The sequence below is a fragment of the Prinia subflava genome, chromosome 15 (assembly GCF_021018805.1).
Source record: "Prinia subflava isolate CZ2003 ecotype Zambia chromosome 15, Cam_Psub_1.2, whole genome shotgun sequence".
NCBI lineage: Eukaryota > Metazoa > Chordata > Aves > Passeriformes > Cisticolidae > Prinia > Prinia subflava.
Genome location: NC_086261.1, coordinates 13,297,836 through 13,313,681, shown reverse-complemented (window position 1 = coordinate 13,313,681; position 15,846 = coordinate 13,297,836). Strand labels below are relative to the sequence as shown.

The following is a 15,846-nucleotide window of genomic DNA, read 5'->3' as shown; positions in this document are numbered from 1 at the left end:
GGAATGACAATTTTAAAGTCATGTTGAAAAGAGAGAGGCAAACTTAGCAAAAATATCGAATTCAGTACAGAGAAACCTTTTGGCCTGGTTTGTTGTTTTATCATTAGTAGTAGTAGTTTTTATTTTTATTGTAGTGTGAACTATAGAGGGGAAGAAAAAGAAGCTAATGCAGCAAAATCAACATTAGAAATATCTATTTATATAATGTTTGAAGATTCTTTTTATATTTTATTTCCTAAGCAAAATCTCTTCACCACACTCTTCAAATCATGCTGTCACTAAGGGACACATGCAACTATGTCTTCAAAAATGCCTGATTAAAGTCAGATTTTCAGGAAACAAAAACCAGAAGAGTTGAAACTACTCCGCCTGTTTCTTAGCGTGTTTCCCGTACTGCGGGGGCTGCTCGAGCTGTGGGAGGAATCCCCAGCAGCAGCAGTGGACACAGGCCATCTTCTCCGTTTGTCCCTCTCTTCTCTGAAGCCACTCTCTGGTTCTGCTCCTCCAGCACAGACTGCTGTATTTCTCCAGACAGGGCTTGCAGTGCACGTGCTAACGGGAGCCAAGGCACGGAGCAAACGGGGCACGTTCCTCGCTGGTGCGCGCGTCCTGAGAAACACAGAGCTGCCCACACAGCACCTGAGCCCATCCCGGGCTGCTGCCACGGGCCAAGGAAATGGACACAACCTTCACTGTAAAGCATTCATAAAGCTTGTTGCAGACAAGACGCCCTTCTGGCAGGGGAGCACTGCTCAGCAGATTGGCACTTCAGCCCAATGGAGTGGAGCAGGGAAAACTCTCTTGGGCTGGGGCTGATGAGTCGTAACTCATCGTTTTTCAGTGTGATGGGGAGGGCAAAGAAAAGAGCGAGAAACAGAAAGAAAATAAAAATCCAGCTGACCAGTGTTTACTGCCTCTCTTTATCCGGTGTCCACAGCCGTGTACCCCTAGAGATTTCCTAGATGAGCTTATATTTGTCCTGACTCACAAATGTTAGCTTTGACCTTGTGTAAGTTGCTGTGGGCAGCATATGGTACAGAACAGCTTTAATTGTACCTTCCTCCCTGTGTAGTAGCTGGCCCAGTACTAATAAAAGCAAAATTGAATCTTAGCACCTGGTTGCTCCAAAATTTACAAACTGGAAACATTTTGCGTGGCCGTTAGAAGCCTAAGTACATTATTTATTGCATAAGAGGCACAGCCAGGCACGCTGTCGTGTCCCCTGCGCATCACGCAGGATTAGGAACGCTTCGCTCTGCTCCAGCGCTGAGTGACGCCTGCGAGACGGGCAATTGCTGCACTAAAACATGCCCCCGTCAGTCCCCAGCCCTCCCCACGCCTCGGTGGGTTTCCTCATCTACACACATGTGCTCATCAGCAACGTGTTTATAGAAAGCTTCTTACACTCCCAAAATTCTCAAGGAAAAGAGTATTTTCTCCAAAAAATCCCAACATAAGCTACTTCGCCAAAAAGCAAATCACAAAATACTACACATGTGCAAAATACCTATATCTCCTGACTTTTTTTTCATCCTTTTTAAATAGGCATTGCAGAACTCTACCGTAAAAGATGCAGCTTCTCCACCTTGGAGAAGGGCTCAATCTCAGCCTATGATGAGAAAAATCAATATTTATTCAATAATAAAATATACTTGTACACAGACTGGTACATTAAATCAACCCATAAAATGCCCAAAATAAAACAATAAAGTGAATATACTCACAAACCTATTCTCACATGAAATAGTAGTAATAGGTGATACAAATATCAAATAGGTGATACAAAATATCTTTTTTTCAAAAATTATTTTGGTGATAACTGCATTGCCATCTGTATTAAAATAATTCTACAGTACATTTAGAAAATAACTATCTTATTTACATACTTGTAGGTGACCTGAAAACAGCAGAAATCATGCAAGTCTATTTTACTTTTAAACACAAAGATGGTATCAGACTTCTATTAAATATTATTTTGGTACTGTTGCACTCCCTAAAATCTAAATGAAAAGGCCACAGTGAAGGAAGGAGTTTGCTTAATTATGCATTAATTTAAAAAATATTAAAAACCACAAAAAGGGATTATTTACATTTGTGCTATTATCTCCACCTAAACATTTCTGCAGTTTTATTTTAATGGAGATTAGGTATTTTGATGATTTGGGGGACTGAGGTCTGCAGCATGGCTCTTGAATGAAAGAGAAGATATAATTTTATTGATAGAAACAATTAAGTGTAGTTTTAAATTTTCTTCCTAAAACCTCTATAGGCAAATGTTGTAAGCTTTCCTTGAACTGAGTATTTTCTGTATGTCAACAGGTGAAGGGCAAAAAAACCACAACCAACCAACAACAAAAAACCCCAGGTTACATCTAGTGCAGTGCAAGTACTTTATTTTCTTTATGAAACAGATAAAGTCTTACTTCTTTTTGATTTGAAGGGGATTCTTGAAATACATATTTTTTCCTATAGCACCTATCACACATAACAGCAAAATTTTACTCCTCAGCAAGGGATTTGTATTAAATCACTACTTTTCACTTAGATAGGTCTTTCCTAAAACATAAAGAAAATACAAAAACTGAACTACTTCTAACAGTAAAAGCCCCTCATTTATATTTCAGGCTTTAATATATGTGTAGTCCCCACGGAATCATCTATTGGGGTGCTCATATGCATGGTTTTTAGCATACTACTAAGCTTTGTTTTGGCTTACAAATTAAAGAAATTGAAAAGAACAAAACATTTTTAACAAAAAGTTTACACATTTTCTACATGTGATTTCTCACTTGTTTTGTGATTAAATAAATCAGATTTTATATACATCAGCAGGTACTGAGGAATGCCAGCATCCAAAATCTAATACGATGATCTAAATAAAAATCTCCAACTTGAACAATGAGGTTCATGCTGACAACTACTAATTTATCAAACAATACAAATAAAAGCACTAAGACATGAAAATTAGGGTATGCACTGTTCTCTAACTGTAGAAAGGTTCATACAAAGATTTGGCATACACACCAAGAGGCGTGCTTCAAAAACTAACAAAAAAACCAAGCCCACAACTCCACATAACCTCCTTATGTATATTTAAATTAGTAATTTAGGCCAACTTGCAGTATGCCTAGGAGAAACTGTGGTAAAAGTTACTAAGATTTTTTTTTTAATTAAATAAAACCATGGGCAACATGATATAGGATGATCATATGATTTGTCATCTATTTACTAAGTTTTCAAGCTCATAAAGGTCACCTCTGACCCATAACAGGCACATGCTATCAATTTTCAAGCCATGCCCTCCTACAGTACCAGCACTTACATCTACTATATGCCTGGAAATACTTAATAAGATCAAAGCCTTTTTTCCTGCTACAAGAACAAAGAGAAATGTTGTAATAGAGTGATCTGTGCTCTAGAAAGAATAAAATCAAAACTCCATGCAAGTTATACTCCCTTTGCTTCAGGGGTATTGTATAGTTAATTTTACTTAAGTCTTATATATATCTTCACATAAAACTTCAAACAGATTGTTTTAGCCTAGGAGCAGACATGAAAGAAAAATCATTTCATATTTGAAAGACAGCTGGCATTTATACCAAAGGAAATGAAATAGAGACCAAGCGATTTTACTGATTCCCCAACCTCTCCTCCGGTGTCTTTGCTGTTATTCAAGAAGCTCCTACACAGCGTCTTTTATGAATATAAAGATCCACAATTTAATTACCATTGAACAAAAATCTTGGCAAAAAAAAAGTTTACTAATGAAAGCAAAACTCACACAGGCCCACGGGAGGAGGACCAGCAATAAAGAAACAAAACAAAACAAAAGCCACAAAAAAAGATCAGTATCAGCATCTTCCCTTTTCCTACTTAATACTATTTTTATAACAGAAGAAAGCCAAAACCACATACAATATAAACAGACTGGAAGAAACACACCGTTGTTAATTTACCATCGTATCCTAATTTTTACACACAAAAATCAGAACTGGTGTTCTAACTTAAAAATTACAAGTATCTACCACGAAACAGAAATACCCCGTTCAATTTCCACAAAGTTAAATCCACAGAGAATTTTCCCCGCTCGGGGATCTGCTTTCCCCCGGCCCCTCCCGCGTTCGCAGACATTTGATGGTTCCGAGCTCCCGCGGCGAGCGCCCGGCGCGGGCAGGGCAGCGCTGGCGGCCGGCCCGGTGCGCGGCGCTGCCCGGGGCTGGGGCCGCCGGAGCCGCGGCCGCGGAGCGCTGCACAGGGCAGCCCGGCAGCGCTCGGGGACGGCACTGCTTAAAAACAAACCGAAACAACCCCCGCCAAACCTGCAACGCCCAAGGAAAAGCCGCGGGCACGCAGGAACACAAACTTCGGTGGGTCTTGCGCGGCCGCCCGGCCCCCGTCACACAAAGCAGCCCCCCGGCCCAGCGCGGTCCCCTCAGAGCCCGCTCCCCTCAGAGCCCGACCCGCCGTGCACCCCCGGGGAGCTCCTGCCCCAGCGCAGCCGGGCTGGCGGGGCCCCGGAGCGGAGAACTTGCGTGAGCCCGGCCCGGCGGCCCCGGACAAAGGCGGCCCCTCACCGTCTTGCCGTTGTAGTAGTACATGAGGGAGCTGCTGCCCACGCCGGGCACGGGGTAGGCGCAGTACATGGCGCGGCTGGCGCGGGCCGGGCTCAGCGCGCCGCCTCCCGCTCCCCACGGCATCCACCCGCCGCCGCGCACATGGAGCGCTCAAAGGCGGCTTATGCAAAGCAGGACTGAACCATCTCCGGCCGGCGCGGGGGTTGGGCGCGGGGGGCGCGCCAGTCCCCGCTCCGCGCCCCGGCCCCGGCCCCGGCCCCGGGAGGAGGCGCGCACGGGCCCGCGGGCGCCGAGGGCTCGGCACACGCAGCCCTACGCGCCGGGAGCCGCAGGGAACCCGCACATGGGCACGTCCTGAGCCCTGAGATAATCGTCTGCTTTTTGTTTTAATTAAATTAGAGCACTTGTGGCCGTGCAGACGCTGCTCGATGCAGCTCCAGCCACACGGCCATCTGGCTCTGTCTAAAGTTGCTTCCAACTTTGGCAAACGCTTCCCAAAGGCGCGGGGAGCTGCTGGGAGCGAGCCCCGGGGGAGAGCCCGAGCACCCAGCGCTGCCGGGCAGGGAGTGACCCCGACACAGACAACACCTGCACAAGGTGCTCGGGTTTTAAATAATAATAATAAAAATCATGTAAATATTTTCACTTGGTGCAATCATCCAAAATCCATCTTTAAAGATGGGGTATACAAACTGTAAGGAAGGATTCTCTTGGAAACACAAGTCCAGGTTCCCTTTATACTGTATAATACGTTTTTGTATGAATAAGGCACACATACGTGCCCATACAAGACAGGGCAGAGGAGGGGAGACGGCCTCAGCAACTTTGTCACATCACAAAAACGTGAATTATTCAACACAGCAAGCAGTCTGCAACTTCCAGCACAGAGATCCCTCAATATTTGCACACTATCGATGCCTGGTAGGCCTTTTTGCTTTCTTCACCGAGCAGTGGCATTAACTAACATTAACTCTTAATGAGGCGTACATTTTTTTATTTTCTACAAGTGAACACAGCTGGCTATTATGAGCTTCTGCTAAGTCAGATACCAACTTCAATCCAGGGAAAAAATGGTTAACACACAGCCACGTTTCCCCACCTCTAGTTGTGTCTACTGCCAATGCTGTGAATTCTCCCTGCCTTCCTCCTGACAAAAGCAGGAAAATATTTCAGGATAAGGAAAAAAATGGGTAAAGTTCAATTCAGCCATTTACAGGGAGAGAAAGCAAGTTGCAGAAGTCTGGTTCATTCTGCCAAGCACCTCGTGTGTCAGGGAAACCCTCTGAACTAAAAAGATCCACAATGTTGATAAACTGACTGCAGCTGAATACTACAATCAGATAAAAATCTCTGCGTAATGTCCATTATCTCAGGACGTAACTACTGTAGTGTCTATAAATATACAGAATACATACACACTGACAAAAAATATTCCCATCTCAAGCTTCTAATGCTGTTTCAGTGAACTCTTCCAGTCAATTAGACTATCGTGCTCAGAGCATGTTGGCAAATACATCCTGAAGTTTCCATCTGCTGAAGAACACTTGCATTTTTACTGCAAGTCAAACTACGCATCCAGAACTGTTTAACTATGCAGCAAAGCTAATGATATCTGAACCAAACTCCTCTCCAATACAAAAGGCGTAGCAGCAGCAGCTGCAAAAAAGAACATCACTATACTGCAGACTATTAAATTGCCAGGCCTGCAGAGTGACTGGCGGCTTCCTTCTTCCCTAGGGACCACAAAGACCCATTTTAGTCCCCAGAGAGTCCGTAAGAACCTTTGATTTGCAGCTAACAATGCCATTCCTTAAAGCTTCTCGCTAATGTTCAGGACTCTACAGATGAGACATGCTAAAAGATCTTCAGATGTTTGCATGTGCTACTTCTTATAGTGCACTAGATTAAAAGCAGTACTTCAGAATAATGTACAACTTAGAAAAGTTGGAAAAGGCACTTTCAGCTTACAGACTTGAAGTAGTAAGAGAACCCTTTAAAATATATATAATTTTAGCATGCAAACTCTTGAAACATTAGAAGTATTTCCAGGGTAACCGCAATCAGTTCTTTGAAGTAAAGACTATCACCAACATAGCTGTAATTGCTACTGCACCTCCATGCACACATGCCCAATTTTCAAAATAGTTGTATTAAGAAATGAAGAGCATGATCAAACCCTCTTCAAATAATAACCATTATCCACCTATACAAGCAATTGGGAAAATGTTAAAAACATCAAGCAGAAAAACCTAACTTGACTGCGTAGCATTGGTGAGAGGCTGCTCTGTGTAGAGCTGCCCTATACTTGTACAGAGCAATGTAGCAAAAAATACATAGGTAATATTAACTAGTAATGTTTACTAACACCATTAACATTTATCAGTAGGAGTAAATCATTAACCTTGTTCACCAGCACATGGGTAAGACAAAAGCAACAATATGATCAATAAAACTGAGGAACGCCATTGCAAACGTCTGTTTGTAGACAAACTGGTCCCTCCATAATGAGTCACTAAATTAATTTGCTCCTGACTTACTTCCCCACAAATCAAAAGGATAACAATTGCATTTTACCGAAAAGGAAATTATTTGTCCTACACTCAGTTACGTCACTGAGTGCCCAACGCTTGAAACACATCACTTTATCTGCTGTACATTTACTGTACAAAGACATTGTTTCTCACATTTGGTACACTGATTCACCATACAGGATCAGGCCATAGTGCCATCAGCATATCAAAACCACGTAAGTTTACTCTCACCAGGATAAAATATGAACCTAAAATGGAAGAATTTGAAAGACTGCTGAAAAAAATGCTATGTTGTTAGCAATAACTCTGTATTTGCAGGAACTGCTACCATGTAACTATTCCAAAAGCTCCTGAAGTCCAAAGTAAGTTTTTGTTTTGTGGTTGCAATTTTTCTAATCCTCATTTAAGCCAAGCAACAGCTGCTCTGAAATTTGTTTTCTTAAGAGAGTCATGTTACAGTGAAATGAATCATAGCTGGATCAGTGATACTGTACAGGGTACAGTTGTTTACTCCATTTTTCCTTGGTGACAAGTCAAGGGTTAATCTTATGACTCAGCCTGACAAAACAAGTCAGCTGGAGACAGGGCCAATTTTTTAAACTTGATTTCAGACAGACATGCCGTCAGCAGAGGAGCACTGAACTGACATGCACTTTGTAGCTCGAATTGTTTCCACTCATGACCCTGTAGTGTGTGTCAAAAACAATAAACTGCCTGTTCCTAAAGTATGTAAAGAGATTATGAAAGCTGATGCAGAGTGAAATACTGACCTAAAAATAAACGAAGCTACCTGTAAGAGAATATTTTCAAAGATGATTTTAACACTAGATTTTGTGAATGAACCACATGTTCTCCCTGAAAACAAACTTTTATGTGAAATACATTTTTGTTCCATTTGTCATAGCCACAAAGAAAATACACAATAGAGCATATGTAATTCATCACTTGAATTTATAAAAAATAAACATAATTTCTACAGATTACTGAATGTTATACCATATGAAAGATAGTTATGTAAATATCTCAACAGAAGAACCATTCTCTAGTCAAACATATTAGACAAAACTGAAATATCAAAACACTTTAAAAAGGTTAATGCCTTTTATCAGTTTTGTTATTTTAGATACGACTGTTCTAAGACAAAAAGCACCAAATCTTTTTAAATTATGTGCTACCAGGAATTAAAGCTCCTGACAAAAACAACTGACAAAAGCAACTGTGATGTGTAAACGCAAGCATCAAGTATCTCCTTGTGGAGAGTTAGCTTCAGTCTTGTTGATAAAAACCAGTAACCGGGTGAAAGCCCAAGCCTGCTATCAATGGGGAAACCAGATCTTGTGTTCTTACCAACTTCCATTAATTTCTTAGGGACTAGGCTAACCTTCTAGCTTTGGAAATAAGGCAAAGACAACTGCCCTAGAACTCTCTCCTTTCCAGCCCACACTGTCCAAGGCTGGAACTTCTTATCAATTTCAAACACGTTCAACAGAGGAACAGAAGTTTCACAAGTGATAAAGTTCTTATCAGTTCTAAGAAAACTGGAACCTGAACAGGAGAGACAGACTCCAACTGATACACAACAACCTGTTGCTATCTAAAATATATGTAGTAATTTTGAGCTGCTTGTCCAGCAAAAATTCAGAAAAAAAAAATCTATACACCTTAGGATTCCAAATATAACTTATTTTAAAGCCCAACATTTATGATGATTAACTACAGCAATGCCAGAGTTAGGACCATTGCTGTGCCATGCGTTGAATATGCGGCATAATGCAACTGTCAGAATAAACAAGATTTCAAGCTGGTTGTTTTCAGGGGAAAACACAATGCTTATTATTCTGTCCTCTATGTAATTCATCAGCTAAGTAAATGTTAATTTATTTTAAAATCCTGGAAGGATAGCCTTCTGTGTTAACCAACCACTAAGCATGCTGCTCAGCAGAGATGGAGCAGATGAGCTGTATGGAAGGCAATTTAAAATAACCCAGTAGACTAAATTTTATAGGCAATCCCTCCTGCCAATATCCAAAGGATGATGTTTTATGCAAATTAATTTACTAATCTGCACAAGAGCTAAAATAATTTGGTGGTTTTCCTTTTCAAAGGGTTTGTCTTTAACTGTAAATTTAACAATCATGTTACTATAACTAGGGAAAAAGAAAGTTTGAATGGATATTGAACATAAATAGTAATAAATGTACATAGTACGTAATAGAATGTAAATAGTAATCAAATGGATATTAATTACTATCCACTACTTTTACCTTGCTGTATTTACAAGGTTGACGGATGGTTGTTGGGGATTTTGTTGTTGATTTGGGCTCTTTTTATTTTTTCTGCAAGAAACTCCAGTTAGCTCTGGCAGATATGGGTTTAAAAAAAAAGATTATTTTTAAATAGGAAACTGCAGCTAGGACTTTTCTGTTTCAGTAGTTCTCTGAATAATAATGGATTTATTTAATGTTCAAGTTGAATTTATCCAATTTTATGAGATATCTAAGTTGTTAAACAAATATTTTCTTGGAATGGGAAGAATGAGGAGAAAAGTGCTGTATATCCCATTCTTCAGAATCAATCACAAAATAAATTCTTAAAGGAAGTTTTAAAAATGGTTTCAAAATCATTGTTTCAAATGTAACTTTGATAGGATATTGCTCAAGTTCAGAAAGTTCTATTATTTTGCTGGAAACACAAAGCACTCACAGTTTGAAAGCTTCCATAGGAAGGTCTTAACTACCCATATCTACATTAAGAAGTAAACAAACGGGTTTATTATCCTGAGGCAATAAACGATCGTATCAGAAGCCAGCAAATCACCACAAAATGAGCTAGAAAACCTACCCAATCTAGAAACTTGTACAGACCTTAAAAGAGTTTTAAGATAGATAAACGAGAAGACTGTGACTGGAACTGGCAGAAGGCTCCCTGAAGGCCAGCTCTCCGCACATCCTCTGGAGCTGGCCGGGGCGGTGGCAGCGAGCGCTGCGCGGTGTCAATGGAGCCCTGCGCGGTGTCAAGGGAGTCCTGCGCGGTGTCAGGGAGGGAGCCCTGCGCGGTGTCAGGGAGGGAGCCCTGCGCAGTGTCGAGGGAGCCCTGCGGGGTGTCAGGGAGGGAGCCCTGCGCGGTGCCAGTGGAGCCCTGCGCGGTGTCAAGGGAGCCCTGCGCGGTGTCAGGGAGGGAGCCCTGCGCGGTGTCAGGGAGGGAGCCCTGCGCGGTGTCAGGGAGGGAGCCCTGCGCGGTGTCAGGGAGGGAGCCCTGCGCGGTGTCAGGGAGGGAGCCCTGCGCGGTGTCAGTGGAGCCCTGCGTGGTGTCAGGGAGGGAGCCCTGCGCGGTGTCAGTGGAGCCCTGCGCGGTGTCAGTGGAGGGAGCCCTGCGCGGTGTCAGTGGAGCCCTGCGCGGTGTCAGTGGAGCCCTGCGCGGTGTCAGTGGAGGGAGCCCTGCGCGGTGTCAGGGAGGGAGCCCTGCGCCGTGTCAGGGAGGGAGCCCTGCGCGGTGTCAGGGAGGGAGCCCTGCGCGGTGTCAGGGAGGGAGCCCTGCGCGGTGTCAGTGGAGCCCTGCGCGGTGTCAGTGGAGCCCTGCGCGGTGTCAAGGGAGCCCTGCGCGGTGTCAGTGGAGCCCTGCGCGGTGTCAGGGAGGGAGCCCTGCGCGGTGTCAGGGAGGGAGCCCTGCGCGGTGTCAGGGAGGGAGCCCTGCGCGGTGTCAGGGAGGGAGCCCTGCGCGGTGTCAGGGAGGGAGCGCCGCGGTGCTGCGGGGTCCCTCTGCCGGCCCGGCCCGGCTCCCCTCGCAGCCGGCGGCCTGCAGGGGGCTCCAGAGGCACGACCTGCGCCCGGCCCGGCCCGGCCCGGCTCGCACGGCCGAGATGCAGCAGAAAACGTGAGGGGAGCTCCGGAACATGGCGAGGCACAATGCTGAGAGCTAACTGTGCCTCGGCACGGAGCGCCTGGCATCCCTCCCCTCCTGTGTACTCCGGCTCGCTGCTCTGCTAAACTGCTCGGCAAACGAAGCCGAGAGCTACCGCAAGCCACGGGCAATCCCTCTGCCAGCCACAATCGGGAATCCGCCTGTACCTTACAGAAAGGAGGAACTCACAACCAATCCTAGCTGTCAGTGCAAATGGAATGAAATCCCACAACCACGTCTCCAAGACTGAACAACTTGCTTGCTTTATAAAACCTGATGTCACAAGCAATTGTGGCACTAAATGAGGAGGTAATTTAATTCAATTTCTTTGCTTCATTGTGTGAAGACACATCTACATCTGAAATTTTACTTAAGGATTACACAATGCTTTAATGTCAGTACCATTCTTTTCAAAAAACATTTGTTTTGTTTTTGCATTGCCCATTTCTGACAAATGGCCAGGTCACAGGCAAAGCAACCTGCCCCACTTCAGGGCTGAGCAGGCGAGCCAAGGAAACCACTCACTTCAACAGCCCTGCAACACAACATTCCTCACTACTTCCCAAGTATTAGGAAAATCTTCCCACCAAAGCCACAAGTATTATCAAGCAAAAGATAGTAAGAAATAGTCTTCAGAAAAGCTTGTATCCTTATCTATTGTTATAAAACATTACACCAATTTGTGGTAATGGACATATTCATCTTTGAGGAAAAGCAGAGTTGCAGAAATTCCATGTAACTTCTCCCTAAATAACATGATCTGCAATTCAGTATTTTTAATAACATTTTTTTCTAATTATGCACAAAATTTATCATTCTGTTATGCAAATCTACACTCTAATTTAAGAGCATCTAATACACTTGTTTTGATACGTTATGAAAACTTCAAAAATAAAGTATCTCCAGTAAATCCAAACACAGAGGAATTATTTGACATCTTTATATATCCATCATGGATGTGTGTATATGCAGGATTTTCAAAGATCTCTCAGTTAAGGAACCTGACATTAGTTCCCCACAGTCAGACGACAGGACAGTTAGTTTGGAAAAACGATCTGATTGCAATTTTTGAAAAAAGCTTTTAAGAGAGCCTTGCTCAAGTACCTTCAGCCTAATTCAGTGAGAACTCGAGCTGAACTCTCACAGTAGGACTTTGCAATGGGCTGCCTGGTTGTTTAATGACAGCTAAATGTTCTCATGTAGCAAAGAGCAGGTGGGATGCTATCATCTGAGGTTACTGTGGTTTTCAGATAGATTTCAAATAAAGGCCATGTTAAAAAAAAGTACAATAATCTAACCAGAAAAACAGACCTTTTCCTTCTTAAACATAAAATCTCAAACATTTTTACTTGGTTGGTAACGTGATTTTGGGGTTGGATGTTTTATACACTTGCATTTTGTTCAGGTTCATAGATGAACACAGTGCTTAAAAAGCAGTATTTAGCAAGTCCCTAAAAACTTTATCCCATAAATCAAATGACAAAGAACAAGCATAAAGCAGAAGATGGAAGACTGTGATGAGGAAAAAATCATAATTTCTGTTTTGCATTACCCATAAAGATTTATTTACTCAGTTTTGTTATTTAGAATTGCTTTCTAAAATGCAGCAGAGCAGCAGAGGAGAGGGGTCAGGAGAGTTCTGCTGTCTCTGAGAGCTCTGGCTGTTAAAGACAGGTGGCAGGTGAATGTATCATGCAAGGCGATTGAGAACAGATCTGAACAAACTAAATCCTGCTTCTCACATCTGGGGCACCATTTGTGGACAGTGGGAAAAAAATCTTGTCTCCCTAGAAAGTCAGGTTAACACAACATCACAGTTCAACATGACGCACAGCATCTACCCAGGATGCTCCAAGGTTTTGATTCAGAGCCACACACTTCATAAACTGTTCCACTGGAGTTGCTTCACACCAGGCTACCTCAATACACACGGGAATTGCTAATACTGAGAGTCCACTCTGTGTGGTGAACATTATATTATTTCTAATACAGTCTAAACTTTAATCTCTCAAAAACTGGGTTTCAGATAATCATTCAGAAGATACTTCCAGTCCCACCATTTCAAATAATCTTCTTTTATCCTTTAGGAAGGGTGGAGGAAAAAAAGAACACAGAAGGGAGTAATATCTATTATTTTTCTTCTTGTACCATTAGTCTCTTTATGAGACATGTTTTGAAACATCTCTAGAAGCTCAGTCTTAAAAGACTGGCAGGAAAGCAGAAAGAAAAGTGCCTTGAATGGGAGGTAGTTCTATGCATGCAAACCAAGTTTGTTGTGTCTTTGCACCATAAATTATTCCTGTAAGAAATTAGCACCCATGGACTATACACATATTATAGAGGGTGATGTATGAGGAACCCCTATAATAAAATGATAAATTGCCTTCCATGTACTGAAAGATATGAGTTTGAGTTTAGAAAGAAATCCCTGGTATCAGAAAATACTAATTTGACAATCTCTTATTAAATAAGTGCAGTCCAAACTTTAATATTAACTCATCATCTCATGTACAATGGAAAGCCTAAAATACTCAAAATACTTATTAGAAACTACACAGAAAACAAGCAGACATTTATGTCTGTATGTCACAGCTCATTTTCTGTAACAAAAATCAACAGATACAATGTATTCCAGTTATTTCTCTGATATGACACTAATTAAATAGCAAAAGAATGATGATAGATATTCACACTATTTTTCTTAGAATTATGACCTCATGAGAGCCGCTGATTACGGTACTGGTAATAAATGTTGGTTTGGAATTGTTCTGACTGCACGTGTAACTAGGAGGTTTCTGCTCACAGTCTGCCTGTTTTTGGGTGATCTCCCTGGGCATTTCTGTCCCCTGCTGCAGCCTGAGCAGCTCTCCAGAAGCCCTGGCACTCTGCTCCTCCTGGCCCAGCAGCTACACTGGTTTCGAGTCACATGGTGTTATTAGTGTCTGGCTTAAACTCCTACAATCACAAAAATTCTCAGAAATACAACTGTTGTCAATCTCTGAAGATAATGTAACTCACTGAACAGTATTTCCCCTCCTACAATATAAACAGAACAGCAATCTTGCTGGTCACTAACCTGGCTTGGAAAAAAATTATGGTTTTTAATTTCTATCCTCCTCGGAATGCTTTAAATTTAGAAATTGTAGTTTAAAGTAAATGCTTGCATTTCAACATTCAAAATGTTTTGGGCAGTGAGTCATCACTTAACAAATTACAACACAAAAACTTAAAAATGCATTTGCCTGGAACATTTAATTTTTACAGTAAGAGGACAAAATCATATTGAGTTGCATTCCAGAAAAAAGCCGAACAATTCACCAGCACTTTTCTCTGTAACTGTTTTTACTTTGGGTCCTGATAAGAACACATTAAAAAAGATAATGCTCAAAACAAATAATTTCAGAAAGTACCATACAAAACCAAAGAAAAAAGAAACAAACTAGAGGAAGGGTTGTTTGGGGGTTTTGAATCATTATTACTTAAAAGGCTGTTATTAAATTACAGTTATCTAGGAAATTAAATTACTGCTGAGTATCCGTTGACATGGCAGCCTTATACTAACACAAACATTGCAGAAACCAGTATTTTAGAAACTGAAAAATTAAAAAATACAGATTTGTATAATAAAATTAAGTATCATCTTTCCTCTGACTTTTCATGCTATAATTAAACTTCTCTGCACTAAAGCAACTTTTTCCCACAATACATTCTGACTTCTTACTAAGGTATATTTCAAATAAAGACTACACTTACATAATGACCTACTCAATTTAAATTTCTCATGATGCTAAGTGAAATTTAGTTTTGTGTCATCTTCCACATACGCAGGCAGTATCTCATATAATTTTTTGGATTTTTTTGTAACGTGTCATTTTACTTCAGGGCTCTATTCAGCAGTGAAAGCATTGAAACACAGAGAAATAGTGCTTAAAACTGCAGCATCACAATCATTGATTATTCACAGTAACTGCACTTAATTGCACAGATTGGTACAATGTTAATACAAATAAAATCTATCAGCATTTTATTGTCTCCACTCTTACAGAAGAAGAATTAAATGAAAACCATTTGAAAAATACTGCTTGTTAAAATTAAACCCTGGTAAGAGAAATGAGAGAAATCTTTCATTCTCCAAAATGATCTCTTTACCTGGCTGATGCTACTAAATATTAAACATGTAGCGTAAGCTCTATTACTGCCTAAAATTACTGTAATAAATTTCGTGAAAATTGCACTGCTATGTGTTTTAGCTTCTCTGACATTTAAAATATATTTTTGTTAAACTAGCAGAAATCATCTGCTAGACTGTAAAGCCACCCTACATAACACGCAACTGTTAAAATGTAAATTGCCAAACTATTTTTAGCTGCTGCTGAAGGGGAAAAAAAAAAAAAAAAAAAAAAAAAAAAGAGGGAGGGGGGGAAAGAAGAATATTCCTGGCCTCGGGAATAATGATTTGAGGCATTGTGTTCATTTTGTTTATCAAGCAGCTATTCAGCCTCTAGTGGGGCCCAAGTGCTTATGCAAGCAAAAGCCTTTAAGAGTGCCTGCAGCTGCAATCCTGGCTTCCAGGTAGGCTGCAGGTTCAGAGCACAGCTGCCCCAGGCTACCCACACTATCTCAGCTCCATCTGGAAGTACTGTTAAAATAGGATTTCAGATCCCGGCTTCTGTCTGCATCATCGCGAGCAGGGCGAGCAAGAAGGGAAAGAGAGGGAGGAGAGAACAGGGGAGCTGCGGGGACTGGAAGACACCATCCGTAGTTGAGGCTCGGTACAGAATGAAAAGCTCAGCCCCATTTTGCTCTGTATTACTGTTGCCTGTGCAGTGTGTTCTATTCAG

At 41.8% G+C, this 15,846-nt stretch overlaps 1 protein-coding gene across 11 annotated transcripts in view; it reads right to left on the bottom strand.

Moving 5' to 3' along the window:
- TCF12 (transcription factor 12) overlaps positions 1-15,846 on the bottom strand; it is a 159,646-nt gene that overhangs the window by 33,931 nt on the left and 109,869 nt on the right. The window contains exon 1 of one of the 11 annotated variants that reach the window (XM_063412905.1): positions 4,575-4,823. The exons of 8 other annotated variants lie outside the window; for them this stretch is intronic. In XM_063412905.1, the coding sequence (XP_063268975.1) occupies positions 4,575-4,697 (123 nt within the window). In that variant the 5' untranslated portion in view covers positions 4,698-4,823. Of the gene's footprint in view, positions 1-4,574; positions 4,824-15,846 lie in introns of those variants that run through there. 2 more of the 11 variants (XM_063412903.1, XM_063412904.1) reach the window with 2 other exon arrangements.